Source organism: Cervus canadensis, chromosome 2 (genome assembly GCF_019320065.1).
Source record: "Cervus canadensis isolate Bull #8, Minnesota chromosome 2, ASM1932006v1, whole genome shotgun sequence".
Classification (NCBI taxonomy): Eukaryota; Metazoa; Chordata; class Mammalia; order Artiodactyla; family Cervidae; genus Cervus; species Cervus canadensis.
The window spans coordinates 102,477,167-102,503,817 of NC_057387.1; the positions used below are offsets into that span (position 1 = coordinate 102,477,167).

Sequence of the window (26,651 nt, forward strand, 5' to 3'; positions counted from 1 at the left end):
ACCAGAGGGCATGCAGATGTGCGCACACCCGTGTTCCAGCCTGAGCGGTTGGTACCAAGTGCATCTATTAACCCAAGAGTTTACAGTGTGGGCAGCTTTGTGTGGGAGCGTGCTCCACCAAAAGCATTTAGGTGTGCTCCCCACCCTCCTCCCACCTTTCCCCCAAGCAGGGACAGGGAGTCAGAGCAGCAGGATCAAGCTGTGCCGTCCCAGGATCAGACTGCTGCTGGATTGGCCTGCTCCTCTGTTCAACACCCATGTGATGAGTCCTTTCCTGGCTCAGGTCTCAGCTCTCCAGATGCCTTTGTCATAAGACTATCAACATTCACTTAGCTCAGCACCTTTCCAGACTGGGAAGTGCTTCCTTCCTGAAGGCAGAAGCTGCTGGCTTCTAATCCCTTGGCTCTTCTTCCTGTTTTCCAGGGCCCCCAGATCTATATCCCACGGAGTACACCCTGACGAAACAGGTTTTCATTTTAAGCTTTGTACAGAACCTAACAGTCATGGAAATTAAGTTTTAACTTCTTTTTTTTTAATCTTTAGAATCTACACAGAGCAGTTCCCCGTCTAGGGAGTGAGGTGTAAGCAAGCCTCCCAGAATCCTGCTCCTCCCACATCTGCTCTAAGCATGCTCAGCCCTGTCCTGACTGGTCTCGGCCTACCGTCCCTGTATGGGCAGGGAAGGGAAGGGCGAGACTCTGGGAAGTCTGTGTGTCTGCTGCACACACCCTGGGGCTGGGGTCTCTATTTCCAGGGCGAAGGCTTGTACCAAGCCATTTATAGCCTTGCCATCAAGAACTGGCCAGGAGGGCAGGAACACAGAGCCTGGTCTGAGTTTCAACAATAAAGAAGTGCCCCTCTGAGTTCCTGATTCCAAGGGTTTCTACCTGCAGCTGTAAAGTGTTAAAAAAAAAAAAAATCCTTCCTGGCCAACTTATGCAGCCACCTGAATATCCAATAAGGGAAGAATGAATGAGGGTAAAATCAGTCTATCCACTGTATAAAACACTATGCAAATAGTAAAAATATTTAATTTTTACTGTGAGCATATATTACTTTTAAAAATTTAATGATGTAACCAAATGGAAAAGAGCTAATGATTTAATAGTAAACGAAAAAAGTAGGCCATAAAAGTGTTTAATTACGACTCCAAAACAGAAAAACCAACAACAGTGCCAACTTTCACAAAATGGAGGAAATAAACCAGGATGCTCTTGGTAGCTGTTCACCCTAACTCCCCTGATGTCCTAGCCTGTAAGTATATGCAGAAGTTATCTGCTGTCCTTGAATAAGTATTGGGCTTAGGGATGAACTCATTTGTTTGCCAAATTTGCTATATAAAAGATTATACTCCTTATAAAATGAAAAAAATGAAAGTATATAAAAATAAGACTGGTGTCAGGGAGTTCAATGGTGGTCCAGTGATTGAAATTTGGCACTTTCATTGCCCTGGGCCTGGGTTTGATCCCTAGTAGGCAAGCTGGGATCCCAGAAGCTGCACGGCTCAGCCCAAAAAAAGACTGAATTCAATAACCCACAATTCAGATGGGGGAGGGGCTTTAATGTTGTTCGTATCAAATGTCAAATCTGCAAAAAAATTATGGCTACAAACAGGAAAACCAAGTCACTTTGACCAATGGAATTTGAAGTTACTGGGAAAAGAAAATGTAAACTCTCTTCCATGTGGAATGACAAGGCTTATAACACCTCAACGTTTTCGACGACTCTCAAATTTGTAAATAGCTGGGGAGTTCACTGTTTCTTTCTTCACTTTCACCTTCCGAGTTTTATCCTACGAAAGAATAAAAAAGTTACCAGTAAAGCACAGGAGAGGGCTGTGTAAAATAGAAAGTTTAATAACTAAAGCCCCTAATTCAGCCCATCCCAACATTCAAAAGAGACAAAGCCCTTCTTTCTAAGGCATCCCTGACTGGATGACTCAAGTCCTCCCCCAGGCTTCCGTAATGATGTTGGCTGTGCATAAGTTCTTGTGAAAACTAAGAAAGGTCCTCAAATCATTTTTTTTTCTTTTTTGGTAGGGTTTCTCTTACGGAACCCCAGTTGAGAAAGGCAGACCAAAATGATCTGCAAAGCCAAAGAATTTGACATTTAGAGGAATGATAATAATATGAAAGGGGCATCTTATATTCCTTAGCTCTGCTATTTAACTACACAATGTTGTCTATTTTTAAATACCAGTGAATGACACGCACTGTTTTGTTAACCTGTTTAAATGTTACAGATAGCTGTTCATAAGCTATAAAGTTCACATGCCACCCGATCCTACCCTTAGCTGTTCCAAAGCACGGACTAATAAGCCCCTTATTACCTTCTTAATCAAGGAACATTTCAAGACTGTCAGAGTAACAGACACTGGCTCAAACCACTGCCCCTGAGGAGCAGACATTTTCACTGGGGTTGATTTACACACAGCTGAAATCCAGTTTCAGTTAAGACCTTTACAAGGAAAAAATAAAATGAATGCCTAAGGCTCTCTCTCCTCACCAAAAGATCTTTGCGAGTCTGAATTTTCTGTGCAATAACGAACAATTTTTTCTCACGCTCAATCCGCTGTGTCAGGCAGTCATACTGCTTCTGCCTCTCTCTCGCTATCCGCTGCAGAGAAAGCACACATTTTCAGTGAAACAATTAACAGGATAAAAATGAGTAAGAAACTGTTTTTGAGTCCACTTAGGCCCAAATGCATAAATGGTTTCATCAATTCCCTCCTTACTTCAGAATCAATGTAACAAGACACTCTGAAGTTGTCCATTTTAAAAGCACCACATTCCAGAGGCCAAAGGAACCTTGGAGACTTCCCCAGGGACACACGGTTCACCTGGAGCAGAGGCAGGACTGCGCCTCGAGACTCACAGATCCCAGGAATCTTTCCACTACTACTCGGAGCTGCTTCACCCTTTGAGTGAGCATCCCAGTCACCTAACGTGACATAGTATATAGAGAAGCAGAGAAGGGTCCCTGGGCAGTGACTGCAGAACTCAAGAGAGCAGAAGGACTCTGTCAGTAAAATTCTCACTGCTGATGACCCCTCACAGTCCAACGGTCCTTCACTCTTCCATGGTGACACCATGGACAGGAACTCCCCTGCCAGTGTAGGGGACATGGGTTCGAACCCTAGTCCAGGAAGATTTCATGCACCACAGAGCAACTAAGCCCATGCATCCCAACTATTGAGCCGGCAAGCCCTCGCGCCCACGCTCCGGAACGAGAAAAACCACCACGATGAGAAGCCCTTGCACCACAACATGACAGCAGCCCCTGATCACCGCAACTAGAGAAAACCCCCATGCAGCAATAAGACCCAGAGCAACCAAAAAAAAAAAAAAAGAAATGGTCCTTCAATAGGAGGGAATTATGGACCTCTGAGAAAGCTTTGGATTCTTTCCTTTTTTGGAGATTCTTTCTTGACATAAATATACATATATGTTTGTATTAAATTCATGCAAACATACATACCTAGTCACATAAAATTTTAAGATGGAAAGAGGATGTTCACAGACTTCCTACAGCCCATTCACGGATTCCCCAAACCCTCCAAGTTACAGACTAAAAATTCCCTCGTAAGCCACCACTAGCAGTCTCTTAATCAAAATAATTTTGCTTTAAATAAGAGATTTAAAACCACCAGACAGAAGGGCAAGACTCAAACTTTCCCAACTTCTCCAAAGGTACGTTGGTGAACTATCCTACACAGGACCAGTCTCTTTAGGGACTACCGCGACACTTGAGATGTGTCAGTAAGACAGCTATGTGAAAACACAACTCCCGGACAAACAAAGTCAGCACTAGAACACTAGGTCAGCCAGCTCTTCAGCTGGAAGTGTTAGTTACAAAGAGGGGAGTATTACTGGGCCTCAGACTTAAACGATTCACCGAATCTAGCATAGTCTCACAGCAGTGGTTTCAGACAGCTTTTGTTTTCACTTCATTGCACAGACTGTCAAATTTATGGGATTACCCAATATAGTCAAACTAATTAGGGGTATTTATATTACTAAAGCAAGTTTAGCTGCCTCTGAGCTAGAGAAGCTGCTGTGAAATTAAACATTGGAAGCAAAGCTGATGCGGTGTAAATGATTCAAATCAAAACAGAACAGCTGTCTGCTTGAAACACATTGACAGCAGTTTTTTAAATGAATCAGTCAGAAGTGAGAGTTCAACTCCAGAAGACTTGGAGAAAAAGCATGTCTTCTACATGAACCCAGTCATAGCAATGGAAAACACCATAAGGACAAATTGATACAAAATCTGGGCTACAAATGCAGAACATGAAAGACCTTTGGATATGCACAGGTACTGTTAAAGGTTTACTATCAAAGTACACCAAATCCCTTCATCTGCAGTGTCCCCCTCCCCACTTCTCTATATTTTAAAACTGTTACCATCTGTTACAGCGTTGAAAGCACAAGCCCAGGGTCAGAGGTGGAGTCAGATGCAGACCTAGGGAATTCCCTGGTGGTGCAATGGTTAGGACTCCGTGCTTTGCTGTGGCCCAGACTCAATTCCTAGTCAGGGAACCAAGATCTCACAAACTTCATAGCATGGCCAAAAAAAAAAAAATAGAAGAAGAAGAAAACAAATGCAGACCTAAAGACCAGAACCTATGCTCCTGGCCACTATGCCACACATCCTCCAATCTTAGAAACTAAGAAAACTTCCTCCACTTCCATTCCCATCACCAAATTCTCCTCCTAGTTCTCCAAGAGAACTTAGTACTTTTTCCACAAATAATCTTACGGAATGCTGGGGGGGTAGCGGGGGAGGAAAGGAACCTAGAGTCCCATAAACTCCGACCTGAAGAAAAATGGAGAAACTTACCTTAAGTCGAGTTTGATTGTTAACTCCTTTCACTTTCTCCTTCTGCAAGGTCTCTATCGTGGGTCTGTTAAAGACTCTGTCAACTAGTTCTGGGGCTGTTCGCAGGTGAGTGGCAATATCAAACTGTTCAACTGAAAGTCAAGACAATCCTTAAGGTGCTGTCTCTAACACCAAACAACAAAGACCAACATGCTAGACTGTCCCAGAAACCTTCATACATTTCATACCTTCCTTTTTGGTGTCAAAAAAAAACACATGTTTATTCTGTTGCTTCCCCTGGAAATCCAGCAGATGGAGCTCTGCTTTTAGTCTTTCAATTTTCTGGAACACAGAATATAGTCTCATTTTATGTTGGGTTCTTCTAGGATATCAGAAATGAGTTTGCAAAAGTTTAGACCATTTCACATCATTGTTACCAGCTAGCAAAGAATTTTGAATTTGAAAGAATTCATTCTTTCAAAAGAAAGGACCACTAAAATGTATCAAGCACCAACCATATGTCAGCTACAGGCATAGCCAGGCACTGCACAAAACTCATTTAATCCTTACAACAATTCTATGAGACAGCAATAAGCAAACAGCCCCAGGAAGTTCATTTGTCCATAATCATGGGGTTAATAAAAGGCAGAGCCCAAATTTAAACCTAAGTTTGTCTCATTCTCAAACTTGACCTCTTTCTACTCTACCATGCTAAATATACCTTTAAAAGGTTATCATAATCAAGTGTACTTTAAGATTAGAAATGCCAGAAGGAATCAACTTATAACTTGAGATCAATGGATTTCTATTTCTCTTCTTAACCAAGAAAAACATATCAGGATAAACATTTTTAGCTGTTACCTTTGCTTCTGCAACCCTTTTCATTTCTATATATTTGATATCCTGAGTTCTCATTAGCTTCAGCTGTTCTGGAGTTACTTCTTCCTTCGTCTCCTTAATAACATGAACTCCATCCTAAAAATCCAACAAATCGAGAAGACACAGTTCCTATTAGAGTAAAATCATTAACAAGTTGTTGGCACAGTTCATGGCTGGACCAAAGGCTACATATGACAGCCACTCAATGCACCAGGCCTCTAAGACATTTTCAACTCAGCACCTCCTGTCACCAACTCAGAACAGCTCCAGCAGTATTTGGATTGAACCCGCACACTACAGATAGAGGTCTAAGAGAAGTGTTCTCTAAATATGGCCCAATGGCTGACATGTCTGTTGCACTATGACCAGCAGTCTAGACGTTCAAGTTTGTATACTTTGAAAATGTAGATGATGCCAAGGAAGCAAAAAGAGTGTGCCAATGGAATGGAGCTTGATGAACATAGGATCAGAGCTGATTACTCTATAGCAAAAAAAAACACATAATCCTACACCAGGAATCTACACGGGGAGATCTACCTATGGGAGCTCATGCCATCAAGATTACTACAACAGAGGATATGAGGGAGGCTATGATGTTCAGGACTGTCCTAGTGGATCATACGAAGGAAGTGAAGGCGGAGGATGGGGAACTGCTCAAGACAGGGATCAGGCCTACAGAAGACAGTGACTGTCTTCTCCCTACTGTAGTTGTGGAGGACACAGATCACATCCCAGACCGTGATCATATTCACCTCACTGCTACTAAAGCAAGAAGCTGAAGACTTTCTAAAGCCAGTCCTAGAGTTAGGATGTTGTCTCTGGATAATATTTTTTAAAAAGTGAACAGTGACTTTTACACCTTCTATGATGACTACTTTTGGTGGAATTGAAATGTTATTTTCATTCTGCACTCAGTGCTTTTGTTCATTGTTTTCAGAAAAGCATGTTCTGCATGTATTTTTTTTACAGTCTAAATTCTGATTGCTGAGAAGTTTCTACTGTACAAAATTTCATTTAAATGGTTTTTCTACTGAATCCAGGGTATTCTGAAGATTGAAGCCTGTGTGTAAAATCCTTCCAAAGGCAAAAAGCAACAATAAAGTTTGGATTTTACTTTTCTAACATTAAAAAAAAGGAAAAAGAATGGGAATGGTTCCAGGCATCAAACAACTGAGACTCAGGGGCAGAAACACATGCTGCTCGTGAAACGGCAGCTTCACCCTGGATACTGACCAGGAGCACCTGACCAACTGGAGAAGAGCTAAATAAAAGCCCAAGATCCTCTCTCTCCATCTCCTCCCTCATCCCTATTTTCCTTCTTGAGTTGGAGCTCAAAATACCAACTAATCCATTAAGCACTCACCTGGAGTTTAACCCGGGTCATTTTATAGTAGAATTCATCTGGATTTTTTTCCAGAGCCTTTTTCCGGAGAGCTCTGAGGTATTCTTGCTTTTTCCGGTAGTCACTAAAAAGCAGGTTAAACAAGTTCACAGCAAAAAAGAAGAAAATAACCACAACAAGCAAACTTTACAAGCATTTAGTGATATATACAAAGTGAAACTCAAAAGAGCCGAAGAGGTGACTAGATTCAATCCACACTCCACTGTGGCAGACCTTGTTCATCTCTCTGTGGTTTCACTCCTATCCCAGTTCTACCTGAAACTAATAACAGTCCTTTTTTCATGTAAGTTTTAGTGCCATTTACATCATTACAGGGAGAGACCCAACAAAGTACAAATTAGAACTACTCAGACAGGATTATGAGGCAAGTCTGAGCACCAAGTAACCAAATAAGTTTCAGAAACTACACATTCGAGTACAGCACAGCAACTAAAATCGTGGGCTCTGGAGCCAGACAGTCTGTGTTCAAACCTTGACTCCACCACTACTGGCTGAGTAATTTTAGATAAGTTAGTTAACCACTCTGCATCCCAATTTAATTTGGGAAATGGGTGTGATAACAGTACCCGCTCAAGATTGCTAGGTGGAGTAACTGAGCATAAAAATGATAACTCTCGTAGAACACTGTCTCAGTTATTATTATTATTTGCCTGAAAAACTCTGGGATCCAGAGCAACCCACTGAATCCATCACCATCTGCTCTGGGAGCATAAAAAAGGACCTCAGCTGACATGCATGGCTAACAAATAATCATAAAATACTTTGCAAATAAAGTGCTAAAGAAAAAGAAGAATGGGGATAATTGTTTTATAAGATGTTTTCAGAGTTCATTATCACCCACGCTCAGTCCCATGAATCCATCTTTCACATCTCTTCATTCCACACCACACATGGTGATGTAAGAGACTCAATAATTGGAATGTTAGATTTTATCTTGAACGTCAAGAAGAGAGAGAGAAAAAAAGATTCAGCTTTTGGCTCAAACACCAAGGCAGAAGCAAATCAAAGCCATCATGAGAAAACGATCTGGAACAACATTATAAAAAAAATTCACAATGCAAGGACAGTTAAATAAATAATGCTCCGCCTAAACAAAGAGAGAAGTTTAGGGTCCCAGAAAAGTATCTGACAGGCTGCCAGAGCTTTTGGCCATTTTATCAATGGCAGGAAATTATCCCTTGTTGGACACTCAGGCAATTCAGCTGCAATACAGGGAGGTTGTAAGCTTTTTTGGCAGCACCTCTGCTAGAAGGACTACACTCACTCTGCACGAAGCTTGTAATCTTTCTTTTTCTCCAGCAGGCCCAGATGTTTTCGAAAGCCAGGCTAGAAAACAAAAGGAAAAAAAAAATGCTTAGTTTCCTCAGCAAGCACATATCCGAATCAACATGACACCTGCCAGGAACAAGAGTCTCTGGAGCGCTCAGTAAATCCCTGTCCCGGCAGCCAATGTGCTACCCTGTTCCCTCCCTCCCCCGACTGGGCTCTGCCCAAGGATGAGAGGCCATGCAGCCGTCAGAGAGGTCACAAGTACGGCCATAGTAGGTTTCTTGGCCTATTAAGGACAGAGAAAGGCAACAATGACTCGGCACTAAGCGAGCAGTTGCCAGTTGTACTAAAATTACTACGGACTTAATCCAAGGGTTTATAAAATACTATGAAGGGAAAACATAGTAACAGGGAAGCAACTGTGGTTAAGAGAGCTAAATTTAGAGTCTGAAGAACTGGGTTCAAATCCAAGCTGCACCTCTTAACAATCTGTGACCTTGCGCAAGTCACTTCACTTCTCTGAGTTGCTGTTTCGTAACTATAAAGTGCTTCAAAAGATTGAAGACAAAGGAAAAGAGGGTGGCAGAGAATGAGATGGTTAGATAGTATCACCGACTCAAAGGACATGAACTTAAGCAAACTCTGGGAGATAGTAGAGGACAGGGAAGCCTGGCGTGCTGCAGTCCATGGGGTCGCAAAGAGTCGGACATGATTAAGCAACTAAACAACTCTAAAGTGAGAATAACAGGACCTACTTCTCATGATTACCCTGAGAATTAAATGAGACTTTAAAGTGGTAGCTACCTGCACATAGCAGGTGCCCAGCATATGTGTACTGTTATAATTCTAATTTTGGTACAAAGCATGAGAGAAAACCAAGAATGACAGAAAATACTTTCTCTAATAGAGAACTTGGATAGCATGGTAGGTATGAGGATTAAACCTTGGTATTATCTTTCTACAAGCTATCACTTGCCCAGCACTTAACCTATGGCAAGGTCAGTGCTAGCAACTTTTGCCTACATCATCATAACAGGCCACATTTGCTAAAAATTACTATTACATCTTAGGCAATTTTGAAAACATAAAATTAAAGGAAAGAAAAAAATCATTATAAAGAATTTGCATGTACTTTTACTTTACCTTAGTTTGTAACATCTAGGAGCTTTGACATTCCTAGAAGGTTTAAAAAAAAAATGCCTATTCTCCTATAAGGATGAGTATATAACATGAGTAAATAAAATTTTTATCAATGTGGAAAAAAAAAAAGAATCACTACTACAAAGCAATCTGCTAGGCTCATTAAACACAATCTCATTTATCCCCAATCAAGGAAAGCAAATAAAGCAGGCACACTGTTATCCCATTTTTCCAAAAAGGGAAGGCAGTTTAACGAACAGCTTGCCCAAGAACACAGACAGAACTACTAAGTGGCAAAGCTAGAACTAGACCCATTCTATCTGGGGCCACAGTCTGCTCTTCCCCACTCTCCTACACTGCATCCTCTTCCACCCTGAATGATCTTGATCTTTGAGAAAGTACATAAACTCACTGTTTAAACTTCTGTAATAACTTGGACGAGATTTTTAAGTCTACTTTCTCATCCTCTATCCCTGAAGTGTTGCAAGAAATAACTCAGTATTTAAAATAATACCCAAGCCCTCTTGTGATCATTATTTTAATTACAGCAAAGGGAGGCTGACAGAGAGTGGAAAGAGAAAACCCAAGCGTCAAAAGAGCAACAAAGTGAGGCAGAGATCTTGAAATCTGTCATGTCCACTTAAATGTACACCTGCGTTACAGGAGGAAGTGTGGCACTGAATCTGAAATAGTTCACATAATTACCCCCTCCATACCAACTATCTTCCAGTGCTCCCCCACTGCCGCAGTGAGGACCGACAGGAAAGGGTCCAAACTTTACCCAAACAGGGACTGCTCTCCTCAATGTGCTTACCACCTTTTCCAGTATGGCCTTCTCACCTCTCCCACAAAGACCCTCTACTCCCACTCACACATGGCCTCTGTCTTCTCTCTGAGTCTAAATCAACTACTCAAAATTGTGCCTTTGGTCACATCACACTAGTCAGGCTCTTTAAGCATCAGATTCCTCATTTGTAAAATGAGGATAACATCCTCCTCACAGGGATGTAGTAGGATTACAAGAGATAATCCTTATACAGCACATTAGCCTGGACCTAGCATATGGTCAGTGCTCAAAGAGACAGCTATTATCATTGCCTTCCAAGTCCAACAGATCTCATGGTGATGCTTTCTCTCATCATCTCTCCTCTTCCCACTCATGTTTCTTATTGGGAATTTTTGCTTTTCCTTTTTTTAAGAATTTTTTTTTTCCTTTTTTTTCTCCCCCTCTCATTGGGCATTTTTTACACATCTCTTACAAAGCTACTTCTTTGCTCAACCTTTGGTGGCTTTTGGATTCAGAGATCTGATCCCTGACTTTGTCAACTGCCAGCTATAGATGTCTGTCTTGGGGCAAATTATTTAACATAGATTAATAATGAGCCTTAGCTTCTCCATCTGCAAATGTAACATAACAGTAGTGCCTACTTTCACATACCACTGACAGCTAAATGAGATAATAAAGCATTCTGCACTTTGTCTGGCTCTGGCACACAATAAGCACTTCTAGCTGTTATTACTTTTAGATAGATATATGTAGATCTATCTATCTATCTATCTATCTTTCATATCTATCTTGTTTGTAGGTCCAAACAAGGTGGCAAATTACACTAGTCCCAACACACCACTGAGCACACAGCAAGTGCACAATAAATGTCTGATAAATGCTATTAAGCCGGAAGACTAAACTGTGGTTGGGAGGCCTTAGTTCCATCCCATCAGTGACACAACTTTAGATACATCCTTCTCTCTTTCCCATCTGTAAAACGAAGTTGGACCAGACATCCCTAGGGGCCTTTCTGGATCGAATATTGTGTGATTCCTGATTAAATGAATTCCCACTCAAGTTCCTCACACAGAGACAACCCCCACAAAAGTCCTACAACTGTTTACCTGGCCCCAATTTGGTGTTTGTGACCAGGCAAGCCAACTCTGTTCTTGAACCTCATTTTCCCCACCTACATAATGGGCTATCAAGAAAGCTGAACACCAAAGAATTGATGCTTTTGAACTGTGGTGTTGGAGAAGACTCTTGAGAGTCACTTGGACAGTAAGAGATCCAACCAGTCCATCCTAAAGGAAATCAGTCCTGAGTATTCATTGGAAGGACTGATGGTGAACCTGAAACTCCAATACTCTGGCCACCTGATGCGAAGAACTGACTCATTAGAAAAGACCCTGATGCTGGGAAAGATTGAAGGCAGAAGAAGGGGACGACAGAGGATGAGATGGTTGGATGGCATCACGAACTCAATGGACATGTGTTTGAGTAAACTCCGGGAATGCACAGGGAGGCCTGGCCTGCTGTAGTCCATGGGGTCACGAAGTGCCGGACACGACTGAGCGACTGAACTGATAAAATGGGCTTGGAAAACATGAACGTTAAGGGGAAGACATAACAAAAAGCGTATGTAGCAGATCTTCAGGGACCTCAAAATTCAGGCATGATGATGATATTGCATTAATAACATCAATCTCTTCGGGCTCAGCCGACAGACGCAGTGGACAGAGCTGAGCATCTTTAAATGCGGATTCCAGTTTCAGTCAGGACACTTAATGGCTGTGTGAACTTTGACCTCAACTTCCCGTAAGAAAATCACTTTACACACAGTATCTTATTTAACCACCTCACCGAAACCTTTCAAGATAGCTTTATCTCCCAGGAATAAGGACAGCCGTTCTTTTCCTAGAGAGAACGACCATCCCCTCCTCCCCAAAGGCGAGGCTCCGCCCCAGCCACGCCGGCGTCGCTAACATATATTTACATGTATTTACTTATACCATTCCCCTCACGGAAAAGGACAAGATCCGCAGGTGGTGGGGTGGGGAGGGCTGGGGCGAGAATAGCACATGGGCCCATCAGCCAGCGCTCAGTGGGGCCTGTGGGACCCTACCTGGCTTCGCTCTCGGTGTTCCCGCTGCCGGGACTTAGCCGCCTTCCGAAATGCCGCCGCCATGTCTGCTCACTCCTGGAAAAGCTCTCTACAACAACGCCGGTTTCGCACCGCTTCAGCCGCCGGACCACCGATCCTACCGGAAATAAGCCAAGACACCAGCGACTTAGAACCGCCCACTTCCTCCCCGCAGCCTATCCAGCGCCTGTCTTTCCGGAAATACGTCATCTAGTAAAGGCGTCCACCACAGGCTACTTCTGGGAAGTGTAGTTCTCTAGGTCTAGTCTCGTGACTCTACAACCTCCCGTTCTTATTCGCCAGAGCTTGTCCACGTGTACCGAAACCTCGCCTTCGCGCTCCGCTCCGCGTTGGCACCTGGGAACACGTGGCTGGCACAGCCCTCGGGCTGAACTGGGCCTGGAGGGTGCGCATGCGCGGTCTCCTACAGCTCTGCTCCACTTGCTGTATTTAAGCGGTACGTTTAAAGCTAGGAGCCTTGTGAATTTCCCCGTGTATCGGGAAGACCGCTCTAAAGAGAGACAAGCGTCCTTAAAACCACCTGTTGTTCTGCCACTTGTTGGCTACATAACTTCGGACAGGTTATTCTGATACTGACCTTCCCCAATTCAACAGAAATTGACTAGAGGTATGGATGTGAGAGTTGGATCATAAAGAAGGCTGAGCGCTGAAGAATTGATGCTTTTAAACTGTAGTGTTGGAGAAGACTCTTGAGAGCCCCTTGGACTGCAAGGAGATCCAGACCAGTCAATTCTAAAGGAAATCAATCCTCAATATTCATGGGAAGGGTTAATGCCGGGGAGTTGGTGATGGACAGTGAAGCCTGGAGTGCTGCAGTCCATGGGTTTGCAAAGAGTCAGACAGGACCAAGCGACTGAGCTGAACTGATGCTGAGGCTGAAGCTCCAGTACTTTGGCCACCTAATGTGAAGAGCTGACTCATTAGAAAAGACCCTGATACTGGGAAAGATTGAAGGCGGGAGAAGGGAATGACAGAAGACGAAATGGTTGGATGGCATCACCGACTGGACATGAGTTTGAGCGAGCTCCTGGAGATGTTGAAGGACAGGGAAGCCTGGCGTGCTGCAGCCCATGGGGTCACAAAGAGTCAGAACGACTGAACAACAAGAAGCTAGACAAGAAATTCAGGGAGGACTTTACCACGGCTCCTGTTGCACCAAGTGGGAGCAAAAAAAGTAACAGGTTCCTTTTCTGGGGAAGAGCTGGGAGGAGAGGCTGGTGCCTTATTTGGGGTGAGGGCAAGGTGTGTCCAGGGTTCAGGCCAGAGGAGTGGCTTAGGTGTGTTCTGCTCACCCCTTTATGGTGTTGTGTGCAGTGGGTACTCTGCCTTCTTAGCTCTCAACACCCGATTTTTGCTGCTGCAACCCAGGAAGGGACAGTTGGATTTTTTGGTCTTTTTATATCTTTTGGTCCAGAATTTGCCCCAACTACACACACAGACACACACACACACACACACACACACAGAGTTATTTGACTTTAATGGCATCATTTTTCTCATGCATAAGCCAAGGATAATAATAGCATGCACTGCTTGCCTCATAGGGCTGTCAAAGGGCTCATAGTTTAACAGAGGAGTCATATTATGGCACTAGTTACAAAGTTCTAAGTCCCTCACACCCTCAAGGTGTGGCTGAAAGAATCTCAGAGGCGGTACAATGTAATGATTGGGACCATAAACCACGGACGTGTGTTCTGATCCTGTTACCAGTCAACACACAGTTAGCTTCATTGAACCTTAGTCTTCCATCCTTGAAATGGAAGTAATAATACTATATCTACAGGATTATTATGAGGTTTAAATGAAATAATATGTTTAAAGTCCTTAATATTGTGTTCACTCATTGGCAAATTCACAGTCAATTGGAGCTATTATTGTTATAACTGAACGTACTTGTAAGAATAGAGAAAAGGTTGGGCACAGTAGGACATTCCAAAGGCATTTGGCTTCTTTTCCACCACATAAAGCTAACCTTCAGTGAGTTCTGTAATTGCACCCATTTTCATGATAGGGCTCACCCCTCCAGCTGTGGAGCTCTGGAGAAAACCTCTGCTCAATCCCCAGAAATGTGAAGCCAGTAAGCCAGTGAGCATGTAAAAGCTGAAAGTAGCTGAGATTTGCTGTGTGAAAAATTTTTTCCTGCCTCTGAGTCTGAGCCTTGCCAAACTAAGGCCACGCGCGTCAACAAAATTCAGGCTCACTTGTTATTAATCGGTGACCATCGAAAGACAAGGACCTTCATGATCTGGCCTGAACAAGCCTCACCTCAATTAAGAAGCCCAGCCATCAGGGAGAGTGACCAGGTGGCAGCCCCTTTCCCTGAAGAAGGCATTTAGTGGCAGAGACGTTCAGAAGAAGGCAGCTCTGCACACTCGATTTGAATTGCACATCCACAACCTATCAGCTTGTGATCTGAGGCCACCTTGTCAAACTTTCTGAGCCCTGTGTACTACTCTGTAAAATAGTGATAACAATAATAACCACCTCATATGGCTTTGGTGGGGCTTCCCAGGTGGCGCTAGTGGTAAAGAACCTGCCTGTCAACCCAGGAGACATGAGACATGGGTTCTATCCCTGGGTCGGGAAGATCCCCTGGAGGGCATGACCACCCACTCCAGTATTCTTGCCTGGAGAATCCCGTGGACAGATGAGCCTGGTGGGCTACAGTTCATAGGTTGCAAAGAGTCAGACACAATCAAAGCGACTTGGCATGCACGCAGACATGGCTTTTGTGAGAGCCAAAGGAAGTAACACTGGCACTTAGCATGGTACCCTGCATATATTTGGCATTTAAGCATTGGTTAGTTCTTCCTGTGCTCTGTAGAAGTCAGTCATTTCACCCTCCGCACCCACAGACCCATTGCAAGGCTTGAGGTCATGAGGAAGATGTTTCTGGGCAATCTGAAAGAGGGTATCTGCTCAGATAAGAGGCCTGCAGGGGCTGCAGGCAGTCCAGTGGGCAAGAATGAGCAATACAGCAGAGAAGGAAGGGAGTTTTCTCACTAGGGGGGAGGAGGGCTTGTGGTTACAGGCATCAGAGAATGATTCAGCAGCCAGAGGAAACCATGAGAGGCCTGCCAGTCACCAGGCACCCAGGGCCTCCTTTTGTAAACTCTTTCAAGGTGAGAGAACAGCTGGGAGACACTGAATAAGCCGCCCTCCACCCCAGAATAAGGAAGGTGGGGACCTCTAGGGTTGGGGGGAGGGACAACCAGATCCCACTTTCCCAAAGCCAGTCGGCGTGGCCAGCGTTCAGGCTCTGCTTCCAGCCCCAGCTCAGACACACCTGTTCCCGGGAGGAGGGGTGGGGGATGGGGAAGACTGATAGGGAACAGGAACAGGGAGTCCATGAGGCTGATCCCTAGACCTCCCTGGGGCATATCCACCTGTGTCAAGGGAAATTAGAGCAAGCAGGGAAATGTGAGCCTGCTGGCAATGGAGAGGGGAAAGGATACAGGCCTGCTCTACACCAGTCTCCCTCCCTTAGGCTGGGCCAAGTCAAAAATCTCCTAACTTTCCAGGGCTTCCAGATTCCAAGAAGCAGAATCTTACCACTTGACAAGGAAAGAGAGTGTTGGGGGAGTTGGGGGGTGACTGGGGGTGGGCAGGGGGTTGAGGGAGTGTCCCCCATGTTGAATAACTACTGTGTGTTCTCACCCATTCCTCACAATTATGTGATGAGACTGGGAGTCCACCACTCTGAACAGATGAGAGTTGGACGGTTCAAGAGGTTAAATGACTACAGAGGCTATAGAGCCTAATGATTAAGCTAGCTCCCTTTGTTTGGCTGGGGTTTTTTTTGTTTTTTGGGTTTTTTTTTTTTTGGCATAAAGAGCTTTGACATTTGATTGTCTGGCTTTGAATCCAGGCTTTGCTGTTATTATCTGTGTTACCCTTGGCAGGTTACTTACTCTCTCTGTGCCTCCATGTTCTCATCCTTAAAGATAAAATTACATATTTCACAAAGCTGTTGGATAGTCAAGTGCATTAATATATGTAAAATGCTTAGGCGGGGACTGGTGCAAAGTAAGAACTCAGAAGATACTGACTCTTATTCAGACTGCTCATCAGAATTCAAACTGAGTAAAACCAGAGACCCCAAATCACTTTCCTGTACAGCAAAAATTAATGCAACATTGTAAATCATTTACTGTTGTTCAGTAGCTCAGTCAAGTCCGACTTTTTGACTCTTTGCGACCCCATGGACTGCAGCATGCCAGGCCCCCTGTCCTTCACCATCCCCCAAAGTTTGCTCAAACTCGTGTCCATCAAGTCAATGATGCCATCCAACCATCTCATCCTCTGTCGTCCCCTTCTCCTCCTGGCTTCAATCTTTCCCAGCATCAGGGGCTTTTCTAATGAGTCAGTTCTTCGCATCAGGTGGCCAAAGTATTGGAGCTTCAGCATCAGTCCTTCCAAAGAATATTCAGGACTGATTTCTTTTAGGGTTGACTGGTTTGATCTCCTTGCAGTCCAAGTGAATCTCAAGAGTCTTCTCCAACACCATGATTCAAAAGCATCAATTCTTCAGTGCTCAGCCTTCTTTATGGTCCAACTTCAATTAAAAAGAAAAAAGACCCACAACACTACCGTTGATCCAGCACCTTCCTTACTCACTCATAACCACTTCATTTCTGAAGGCTGCTCACCTTTACCTTCCCCTCAACCCAGAGCAAACCCTTTCTTACCATCTCCTCCAACCAGGCAGTCTTCCCTCTATTCGCCAGGGCTGAGTCTCCTATACCTGCAAGGCAAATTCCAAAGTCTGGACTGGCTACTCCCTCCCTGGACTCCAGGTAGTACGTGCCTATGGAGCAATCTGCAGCTTGGGGGGTCCAAACAGAGGCAGTGTCTGTGATTCATTCATTCCTCAGATATTTGTTGAGTGCTAAACATTGGAGTAGATACTGGGAATGCTGTGGTGAACCAGAATAATGCAGTCCCTGCGCACAGAGTAGGTGTCAGAACAACAATAATTAATAAGCCATTAGTTAATCTTGAAAGGAAACGTGGCCTCAAGGGTGACTTGGGACCAGGAAGGCAGATATGTGACTCAGAAGTGGGAGAGCAGGGTACTCAGGAGCACCAGTTTGGGAGGGAATGAGTCTCTGAGTGTTTGGCCAGACCAAGGCTGGGGGATGGGAGCGCCTCTGTGGGCACCCGAATTTTTACTTTAGACCCTGAGGTTATTTCCAGGGTTGGTTTGTTGTCTCCTGTTTTGCAAACAGCGCGGCAGAGCCTCCTCCTCCCTCCCCTCCCCTTCAGATGGAGGCTATTTATTCCTAGTGACAAGCCTGAGGATCCCAGGGGGGGTGGCCTCAAGGACCTGGAGGGGCCTGTGTCCCTGGCAGGCGCCAGTGCTCCCTCCCAGGCAGGGCACGGGGAGGAAGTCGGAAGGTTGGGAACTGCAGAGGTCGGGGAGAAGGACTTCCCTCCACTGCCCCTTGCAAGCGCCCCATCCATGCGCACTCCTCACACCCCTTCTTGAGAAGCTCCAAAGTCATGGGGCCTAGGATATGAGTCTCCCCTGGGCCTCAAAGGTCAAAACTATTCCTGGGCACTGTGGAGACCAAGGGAGGTCTTCTCTGCTCCGCGATGAGCTGGAGACGAGGCGGCGGTTACTTCTGTTTTCGCCACTTTAAGAGTTGTGAAATAAAGCCCTTTGAAGGTCAAGGCCCTAGAGAGGGGGTCCTTACATCATTCGTTTCCAGAGAACACCTTGGTTCCCACTGACAGCAGGGTAAAAACCACCCCCTCCTCCAGGATGGCCAAGTCTTCTTTTACAAATTCGGGCTGAGTGTGATCCCTGGGGGTAAACTGGGAGGGGGCGGGAACACGAAGTGGACACGAAGGAGGACTCTCTCGGTCCCCAAATGGACCTTGGTCTGCTGCCTCCGGGTATCCCTTGCCTGAGATTGAATACAGCTAGCCGCTGGGGGCGGCGGGGGGAAAGGAGATGAGTGGGGCGGGAAGGAACATGGGGGGAAGGGAGGGAGGCCAGCAAAAGCTGAAGGGAGGGGACTGGGGCGGGGTCCTGGAGGCCCTGGAAGGTTGGGAGAGCCAGGTTAGGCCGAGCGGGCTAGGGCCGGCTCCAGTCTAAAAGGGAGGTGGGGGCGGGGTCTGGCCCCCAGCCTCCGGGACGAGGGCCGGGGGCGGGGTCCGCACCCCGCGGGCAGGGGCGGCCGGGGGCGGGGTCCGGGCGGGGCGGGCCCCCGCGCTCACTTCCTCGGGGAGGGATTGGGGCCGCGCTCCCACTCGCCCACACAGTCCGTGTGCCGCCGGCAGACTCGCCGGCTGCTCGCTCGGCCCCGGCTCGGCCCGGCCCGCTGGTAGGAGCCGCCGAGGGACGCGGCCCCGGCTGCCCACCTTCCCGCCCCCGCGCGTGAGCGCCGCGCCCCGCTCCCGCCGCCCGCTTCGAGGTGAGCTCCCCGCCGAACCTGGCTCCTCATCCCCGCTCCCTGCCCGGGAGGAGAGAGATGGTCAGCCGGGGGTTAAGGGTAGCCGCAGCCCCCGCCCTCTGCCCCGGGGCCCCGCCTGGGTCCGGCCGCGGGCGCCGGGAACACGCTGGGCTCGCTGGTGGCGCGCGGACGCCGAGCCCCGGGGGCGCCCCCCGGACCGCACCGCCCCGGGCCGCCTGGCCGGGGCGGGGGCTGCTACGCGAGTTAGGCGGGGGAGGGGTCCAAGTTTGAAATGGAAAAGCGAGAATCGAGAGAGACCCGAGAGAGAGGGTGAGAGAAACCGGCTTCCAGAAAGCCCGGTGGGAGCAGGAGACCGAGACTGGACAGGAGCGGCGGCGAGCTTAGACCGGAGGGTGTAGAGATACCCGAAACAGGGACAGAGACCGGGGCGTAGGTCACCAGGAGGCAGACCCGAGGCTTTGGGACGGACCCAGGGTTTGCGGAGCGGAGCACTTTAGGAAAAAAGTATGCAGTGACCCCAGACGTGTTGTCGGCCCGGTCTAGGGCCTTGGAGGGTTCCGCGCAAATGAAGGGCCCCGGAGCTTAAACTTCATTAGTCTTGTTGTCAGGCAGCCTCAGAGAAGCCTAGAGAGACATCCAGAGACTGGAGGCAGAGACACTCAGACATACTGAGATGCTAAGAGATAGAGAAGGGCCGTAGGTAAGATCCGAGACATTCCACCCTTTGGAGACACTGAGTTGCCAAGACTTGAGCGGAGGTAGAAATTCACAGAGGCTGAATTTGGGAGATAGCCGGTCAGAGATACAGACAAGAGAGGTACAGACACGAAACATACAGACAGCTGCTGAAGTACAGACACAGACGTCCGGAGTGGAGCAGAGTTAGATGCCGAGAGACAGATGTCACGGAGGGACGGTGACAGTTTCCAAGACAGACCCCGAGGGACTCAGGCCCCGAAAGATTGGGAGGGAAGGACATAGGAAACAGAACTAGGGGGGCAGCAGACCTGAGACAGTAAGGCATCAAGAAGGAGCCTCACACACTGGTGGAGACAGCCCCAACTTATTTTTAAACTCCAATCTTGGACGCTCTGCTTCAGCCCTGGGGGACCTGGGGTGAATGAACTGTTCCTCTTCTGTCCCCAGAGCAGCTGCTGGATCCTGCTTCCCACCCCCCCCCCCCCTTCTCCCAAACTGCTCTGACTCCCAGGCCCCATGGTGGAGGGAGAGGGGGGAGAAGAGAGTGAAGAGTTTGGGGTTGATGCCTGGTAGCAAGGATGAAGTGGGGGGAGTTTAATTTCTCCCCTCAAGTGCCCTGTCAACTCCTGAAAACTGAGGGAGGAGGGATCAGTTCTGATTGTGAGTCACAGCTGTGGGACCTGGCCAGGGTCCTCCTGGACAGTGGGGGGTAGAGGGGGGCAAAGGGGTTGAGCGGTTGGCATGGGTACTTGGAAAGACTTCTGGATGTCTTCCAGTCTCAGGGCCGGCAGCTGGGGAGAAGAGCCAGGCTCTTGTACAAGTGACACCACCCAGCATCTCCTGTCCCCCTGCTCTTAAATGTTGACCACCCCCTCCCCCACCGTTTCTGGGGAAATCGGAAAAGGCTCCTGGCTGGGAGGCAGGGGACCTGGGCTCTCGGATACCTGAGTGATTTGGGGCATGCTTCTGCCTTATCCCTGGCCTCTGTACTCAGCTGTAAAGTGAGAGTGATACCCAATCCTGCCTGCCTTATGTGTGATCTGATAGATGGTAGGGGCTTCCCTGTGGCTCAGCCATAAAGAATCCGCCTGTAATGTGGGAGCTGCAGGAGATACGGGTTCAATCCTGGGGTCGGGAAGATCCCCTTGAGAAGGGAATGGCAAACCACTCCAGTATTCTTGCCTGGAGAATCCCATGGACAGAGGAGCCTGGCAGGCTACAGTACATAAGGATGCAAAGAGTCGGACACGACTGAAATGACTTAGTGTGTACGCATAGATGGTGGGTGGGCTTTGTGAGAGGCAAAACAACATGCAGGCATGTATACCTGCACACCTATGTTGGAGCTTTCAGAGTTATGCTCACTGAAGTCAGGCTTGCCCCCACTGGTCTCAGTGAGCCCCGTAGCCTGGGCCTCCTCAGTTTCCCCAGCAGAACTAGGGGGTTCCCTTTTAGTTCTCTCTCTGGGCCCACCCTGAGAAGGTCAAGGTCAAGGCCCAGCCAGGCCCCCTGACCCAGGCCTGGCTGAGAAACTGTAGTCTAACCCCACTTTGAATAAGGGGCTAATAATATCAATAAAAACAGTAAGAACTACCATTTACTGACTACTTAGTATCTCCCAGGTGCTTTCCAGGTACCATCACATTTATTTTGTTTTCATCACATCTGAGTCTGGCAACAACCCTAGGAGGTAGGAGGTAGTATTAGATGGGAAAACAAGCTGAGGGAGCTTAAGTGACTTGCTCGAAATCACCTAAGTTTATATTTCACAGTTCAGGCCTTTCCATACCACATGCTGCAGCCATTTAACCAGCCATTCTGAGATGCAGGTTCGCGGGGAGGTGTGTCAAATGTGTGTGTCTGAGTCAGGTGTAGGGGTGTATGTGTGTTGGTGGGGGCAGCGGCTGAGTGCCATCTGGCAGACTGAGGAGTCTCCCCCGCAAACCCCTCCCAGCCATGGAGGAATACAAGATGGGCTCCCTTTAGCTCCCCAGCCCTGCCAGGGAAAGGGGGCGGGGGGATGGGCAGAAAAAGGGCAGAGACAGGTGGGCCTTGAGAGTGCCCTTCACTCTGTCCTCATCGGAGCCCAGCTGGACAGACTAGGGGACCAGGGAATTCTGGGAGAGAAGCCGAAGCCACGCCCATACCCTATTTGGGGTGCCCCTGTCTCAGAGTGGTGACTGCCTCCCAGGGGGCGGACCTAGGACTAGTCTGGGCCTGGGAAGGTGGTTGCCCGGGGCCAAGCCAGGAAGGAAGGGAAGGCCCAGGGCTCTCCTGGAGCGAGGCATGGCCACTCTCCACCTGTGCAGCCCCCTGCTGCCCAGTGGCCGACAGCCCAGGCAACCCTCAGATGTTGGGCCAGAAGAAACCCAGGCCTGAATGGTGGGGAGTGGACTCCACCCTCTAGCAAAGCCCCCAGCCCAGGAGTCTCCAATCTGAAGACCCCAGCCCCTGGTGTCTCCTGGCCTGGAGTATGAACTGAGTGTCCTCCCGTGACAGAAGGGTAGCTGTGAGCTCAAGCCACCCCTTCAGAAGAGCCAGGCCCTCCAGGCCTGGGGCATCCGCTGGTGCCTGGTGTCTGAGTTAACGCTTGTTGCTAGAATTTCCTGCTGGGGGTGGCTGAGAAAAGGAGGGCTTTTCCTTCAACTTGAGCCAGGCCAGGCTCTGGGGACTGCCAGTTCCTGGGGTCTAATGGGAGGAGTGGGTTGGTGGGTCCCTTTTTGCTGCTCAGACTCATCTGCATCTGTGAGAAGATCCCCTTCCCAGGGTCCTGGTGGTTCCTCTCCACCCAGGATCCCAGTCCTCAGAGAGCGGGCTTCTTGATGGAGGAGGCTGGGGTGGGGAGCTCTGAATTTGGGCTCAAGATGGGAACCAGGGGCAGCAGAAGGGACCGGGAACCCCACTTCCTAACCCTCCCTACTCCCCAAGCTCCTGCTGCAGAGGCAGCTGTGTGGATGACCTCATCCCACAAACATGCTTTGTTCCTGAGAAAATGGAAAGTGTCTGAGGTTTGGTGGGGGGCTGGGTGTCTGCAGCAGCAGCTCTCCGTGCTCCCCCTTGCCTGACTCCCCACCCTAGAGGGGGCCTGACTGGCGAGTAAATGTCTTCAGTGGCTCCCACTCGCTCACCCTTCACTCCCCCAGCCCCAGACCCTTAGAAAAGCTGGAGAGAGGCTGTCTTCTCCCAGAGGCAGGGGGAAGGAAAGAATGACCCAGGGGATGGAAAGATTCTGCGGCTCTGCCAGGAGTGATGCCCAGCAGGAGAGAGGGCAGAGGGCACACTGCATCATCGCCTGTTCCCCTCTCTGTCCCCAAGCATCTCGTTTCCCTTTTTTCCTCCCCTGTTGCTGGCAAAACCTGACAGCTGGCCATCTGTGCTGTCACAGCTGCTGCAGATGTTGCAGGCCAAGGCTGCCCAGGCTGATGTGGTCAAAGATGCAGAGGGAAGTGGTGTGGGGTGAGGGCAGAGGGTCCAGCTGGGGAAGCTTGGCTGTGACCAGCTTGCAGGATTTCCTTCCTGGTTAAACCTGGGCTGAGCCTCTGAAGTCCTTGTTGTTGGATTCTCCTGGGAAGGGAGGCCCAGTGTTATTTCTCCCATCAGCCTCCTCCACCTCTACCATTCACTGGCCCAGCATCCTTCTTACACTCTGCTGTTTCCTGAATGGGGTTGAGGCAGGGAGAGGGGGGTGGTGCAAATAGCCCCATAGTCATCCCAAAGCACCTCACTCCAGGCCTCTGGCTATGTCCCTTCCTGGGAGTCAGGAGACGGTGAGAGTACTGTTCAGAGGGGAGAGGGTGGGGTGACTCCTTGCCCCTGCTCTTACACCCTTCTGGAGACAGTAAAGACAGTGGAGGCTAAACTCAGGCTAAATGTAGGGGCAGGAAATGAGTCACTGACCCAGGAAAAGCCCCCTCCCCCCAGTTCTGCCAGGGCCCAGATAAGAAAAGAACTGCTTCCTGATTTTTTCCTGACCCCCTCACCCCCAACGTTAAATACAGAAATAAACATGCAGGACTCTTGTGTTCCCAGAAGCACCCATTCCCCATCACCGTCTGCTCTGACCTGGCATTTCCTATGCCCAGTCTCTTGTTCTTTTTTTTTTTTAATGCAGTGTGGCTAAGCCACAGCCCCTCGGGGTGACCCCTGCCCCACCGTGTGCCCCTCGCAGGGCTCACTCACAGCCACCATGAGCGAAGCCTTTGACTGTGCCAAATGCAGCGAGTCCCTATACGGGCGCAAATACATCCAGACAGACGATGGCCCCTACTGCGTGCCCTGCTACGACAACACCTTCGCCAACACGTGTGCTGAGTGCCAGCAGCTGATCGGGCACGACTCACGGGTAAGGACTGGACCACGCAGGGCAGGGAGTGGGTGGAGGCTGGCAGGAGGGGGCAAATGTGCCAGCACCCTTGCCGCGCTCCCCCCAGGAGCTGTTCTACGAAGACCGCCACTTCCACGAGGGCTGCTTCCGCTGCTGCCGCTGCCAGCGCTCCTTAGCCGACGAGCCCTTCACCTGCCAAGACAGCGAGCTGCTCTGTAACGACTGCTACTGCAGTGCCTTTTCCTCGCAGTGCTCTGCCTGCGGGGAGACCGTCATGCCCGGTATGTTCCCGGGGGCTCCCAGGGGCTCACTGTGCGTGGGACTGGCATGCCTGGCATCTACGTAGGATCCGTGCACGTGCATGGGAGTGGCATGCCTGTCTGATACACACAGGGAGGCTTGATAAAGACCTGCCCATGCCACACATTCCTGGAAATTCTGTGCAGGATCTGTTGTGCCTGTTTGCTCTTTGGAGCTTAGCATGTGCAGGGACTGACACGCGTGATACACACCTGGAGGCTTAACACGTTTGGCACACGTAGGGTACTGAGACTGTCAGTGTTTGTTGCATTGGGGCTTGTTGTGTGCAAAGACAGAAAAGACAGATACATAGGACTTAACACTTATGGTGACCTGCATGGCTCAGAATGTGACGATTTAGAACACATGGAGATTGGCACGATGAGGATATGTACTGAATCTGTCATGTCCAAGACATTGGACTCGCTTGCCTCGTAGATGGGGGTCTTTGTGTGTGTGCTCACACTATCACATCTGGTGTATAAGGGCTTGCTTAGCATATACTGAGTCATCGCGCCCATCACCTGGAGGCCTGGTAGCAGCTGAGGTCGTCATATTCTGGGACAGGTGGGGACTTCACTTAGGCCAAACCCTCAGGTCACGTGCTCAGCCAGCATGTCTGGTGTTGGGGGAAAGTTAGCATGTGCAACATACGAGGTGGGGACCCCGATGAAAATGCATGAACACCACCTTCAAGGCTGCGGGAGCAGCAGGGACCCTCCTGGAGGGTAGCAGAGGGTGGCACTCAGGAGCTTGGGACACAGCCTCTGAGTGGGACCCCTGTTCCCCGCAGGGTCCCGGAAGCTGGAGTACGGAGGCCAGACGTGGCATGAGCACTGCTTCCTCTGCAGCGGCTGTGAGCAGCCACTGGGCTCCCGTTCCTTCGTGCCCGACAAGGGTGCCCACTACTGCGTGCCCTGCTATGAGAACAAGTTTGCTCCTCGCTGCGCCCGCTGCAGCAAGGTGGGGGCGGGGCGGGGCGCTCCACTGCACTCAGGGGAGGGGGTGAGCAAGGCTCTGTTGTTGCGGGGTGGAAATCCCCACACCCCCCCCTCCCCCGGCTGATAGAGGCTGCCCCCACAGACACTGACGCAGGGTGGCGTGACATACCGTGACCAGCCCTGGCATCGAGAATGCCTGGTCTGCACTGGGTGCCAGACGCCCCTGGCAGGGCAGCAGTTCACCTCCCGAGAGGACGATCCCTACTGTGTGACCTGTTTCGGAGAACTCTTTGCACCCAAGTGCAGCAGCTGCAAACGCCCCATCACAGGTGGGTCAGAGGGTCCAAAGACTGCGTGGGGCGGGTGTAGACTGGGGTGGGGGGACGGGGAGCCTGGTCTCGGTGAGGCCAAGGGACAAGACCCACCCTCCAGATGGCAGCACTAATCCTCAGCCTCCCTCCAGGACTCGGCGGAGGCAAGTATGTGTCCTTCGAAGACCGCCACTGGCATCACGGCTGCTTCTCCTGCGCCCGCTGCTCCACCTCCCTGGTGGGTCAGGGCTTCGTGCCGGACGGAGACCAAGTGCTCTGCCAGGGCTGCAGCCAGGCTGGGCCCTGAGCCAGGGCTCCCGGACTAAGGCCCTTCTCCAGACCGCCTCTGGGACCCAGCCTCTCCCCAATTTGGGGCTCCCCTTGGGCTCCAGGATTCAGCCTCCCCACTCCAGCGTCCTCAATCTGGTACTTCCTGACCCAGGGCCGCCAAACCTGGGCTCTCCCGGAGCCTTCATCATCATTCAAATCCCCTCCCCAAACCTGAACTCCAGAACTCTCTCCTCCCCGCTTCAGGTCGGGCTTGCTTCCCAGACCAAGCCCTTTCCCCAAGTCAGGGCTCTGGGACCCAATCCCCCTTCAATCTAGACTTGTCTCCAAAGACTTTAGGTCTCCTATGGGTGCCTGAGAGGTCCTCAGAAGTCGAATATACTCAGGCTTGACGCTCCCCACCCCTGTCCCACTGGGATCCCCAAGGATGGGGCTGTCTGGGCAGCACTGGTTAGGGGGTCCTAGGGTACAGGTTTTTGCCCATCCCGTGTTGTGAGTGTTTTCTCTTTTCATTTCAGCTCTATTTTGCCCAGAGATGGGCAGAGGGGTGGGTTTGGCTCGCCCCCCTCTTTCAGATTCTGCAATAAAGCAGTATGAGAAAGTGAAGGCCTCTGTTTGGCTGGGGGTTGGGGGAGCAGGCGGAGGTGGGTGGAGGGGCAAGGAAGGGTCCTTCGCACCCAGGGACTCGGAGGCTCGTCCCACCTCCTCCCTGCAGGGCAGGAGGAAGCTTCCAGGCGGGGTGGGAAACCTCTCCCGAGAAAGGGGATCCCCGCCGCCGCTACCGTCCGTCTTTGGCTTAGTCGGCCTCCCTTCCACCTCCCCCGCCTTCTGGCAAAGGACTTTTTCCTCCGGTGAGGAAGAGAGGGATTTAGGGAGGTTGCGGATCCGAGCCTGGGCGGGGGCGGCTGGTGTTGGCTTCCCCGCCAGG

General features: G+C 49.3%; 2 protein-coding genes and 1 pseudogene across 3 annotated transcripts; 2 read left to right on the forward strand and 1 right to left on the reverse strand.

Annotated features, from left to right (window-relative positions):
• Positions 1–1,121: 1,121 nt before the first annotated feature.
• On the reverse strand, positions 1,122–12,565 carry UTP11 (UTP11 small subunit processome component). The gene is made up of 8 exons (XM_043461844.1): positions 12,403–12,565; positions 8,364–8,425; positions 7,061–7,163; positions 5,680–5,793; positions 5,067–5,160; positions 4,840–4,970; positions 2,506–2,616; positions 1,122–1,792 (listed from the first exon to the last, which is right to left on the reverse strand). Exons 1-8 carry the CDS (start codon positions 12,463–12,465, stop codon positions 1,709–1,711), a joined length of 762 nt encoding a protein of 253 aa, XP_043317779.1. The 5' UTR covers positions 12,466–12,565; the 3' UTR covers positions 1,122–1,708.
• Positions 5,889–6,463, forward strand: LOC122437371 (annotated as a pseudogene).
• A 6,092-nt stretch (positions 12,566–18,657) lies between the features above and the next one.
• On the forward strand, positions 18,658–26,329 carry FHL3 (four and a half LIM domains 3). 2 transcript variants are annotated; one of them, XM_043461847.1, is made up of 6 exons: positions 18,658–18,860; positions 23,728–23,901; positions 23,990–24,164; positions 24,977–25,146; positions 25,267–25,453; positions 25,588–26,329. In XM_043461847.1, exons 2-6 carry the CDS (start codon positions 23,746–23,748, stop codon positions 25,740–25,742), a joined length of 843 nt encoding a protein of 280 aa, XP_043317782.1. In that variant the 5' UTR covers positions 18,658–18,860; positions 23,728–23,745; the 3' UTR covers positions 25,743–26,329. The 2 variants fall into 2 exon arrangements, with proteins under 2 accessions (XP_043317782.1, XP_043317781.1); XM_043461846.1 differs by having other exon boundaries at positions 18,659–18,860; positions 23,671–23,901.
• Positions 26,330–26,651: the final 322 nt, after the last annotated feature.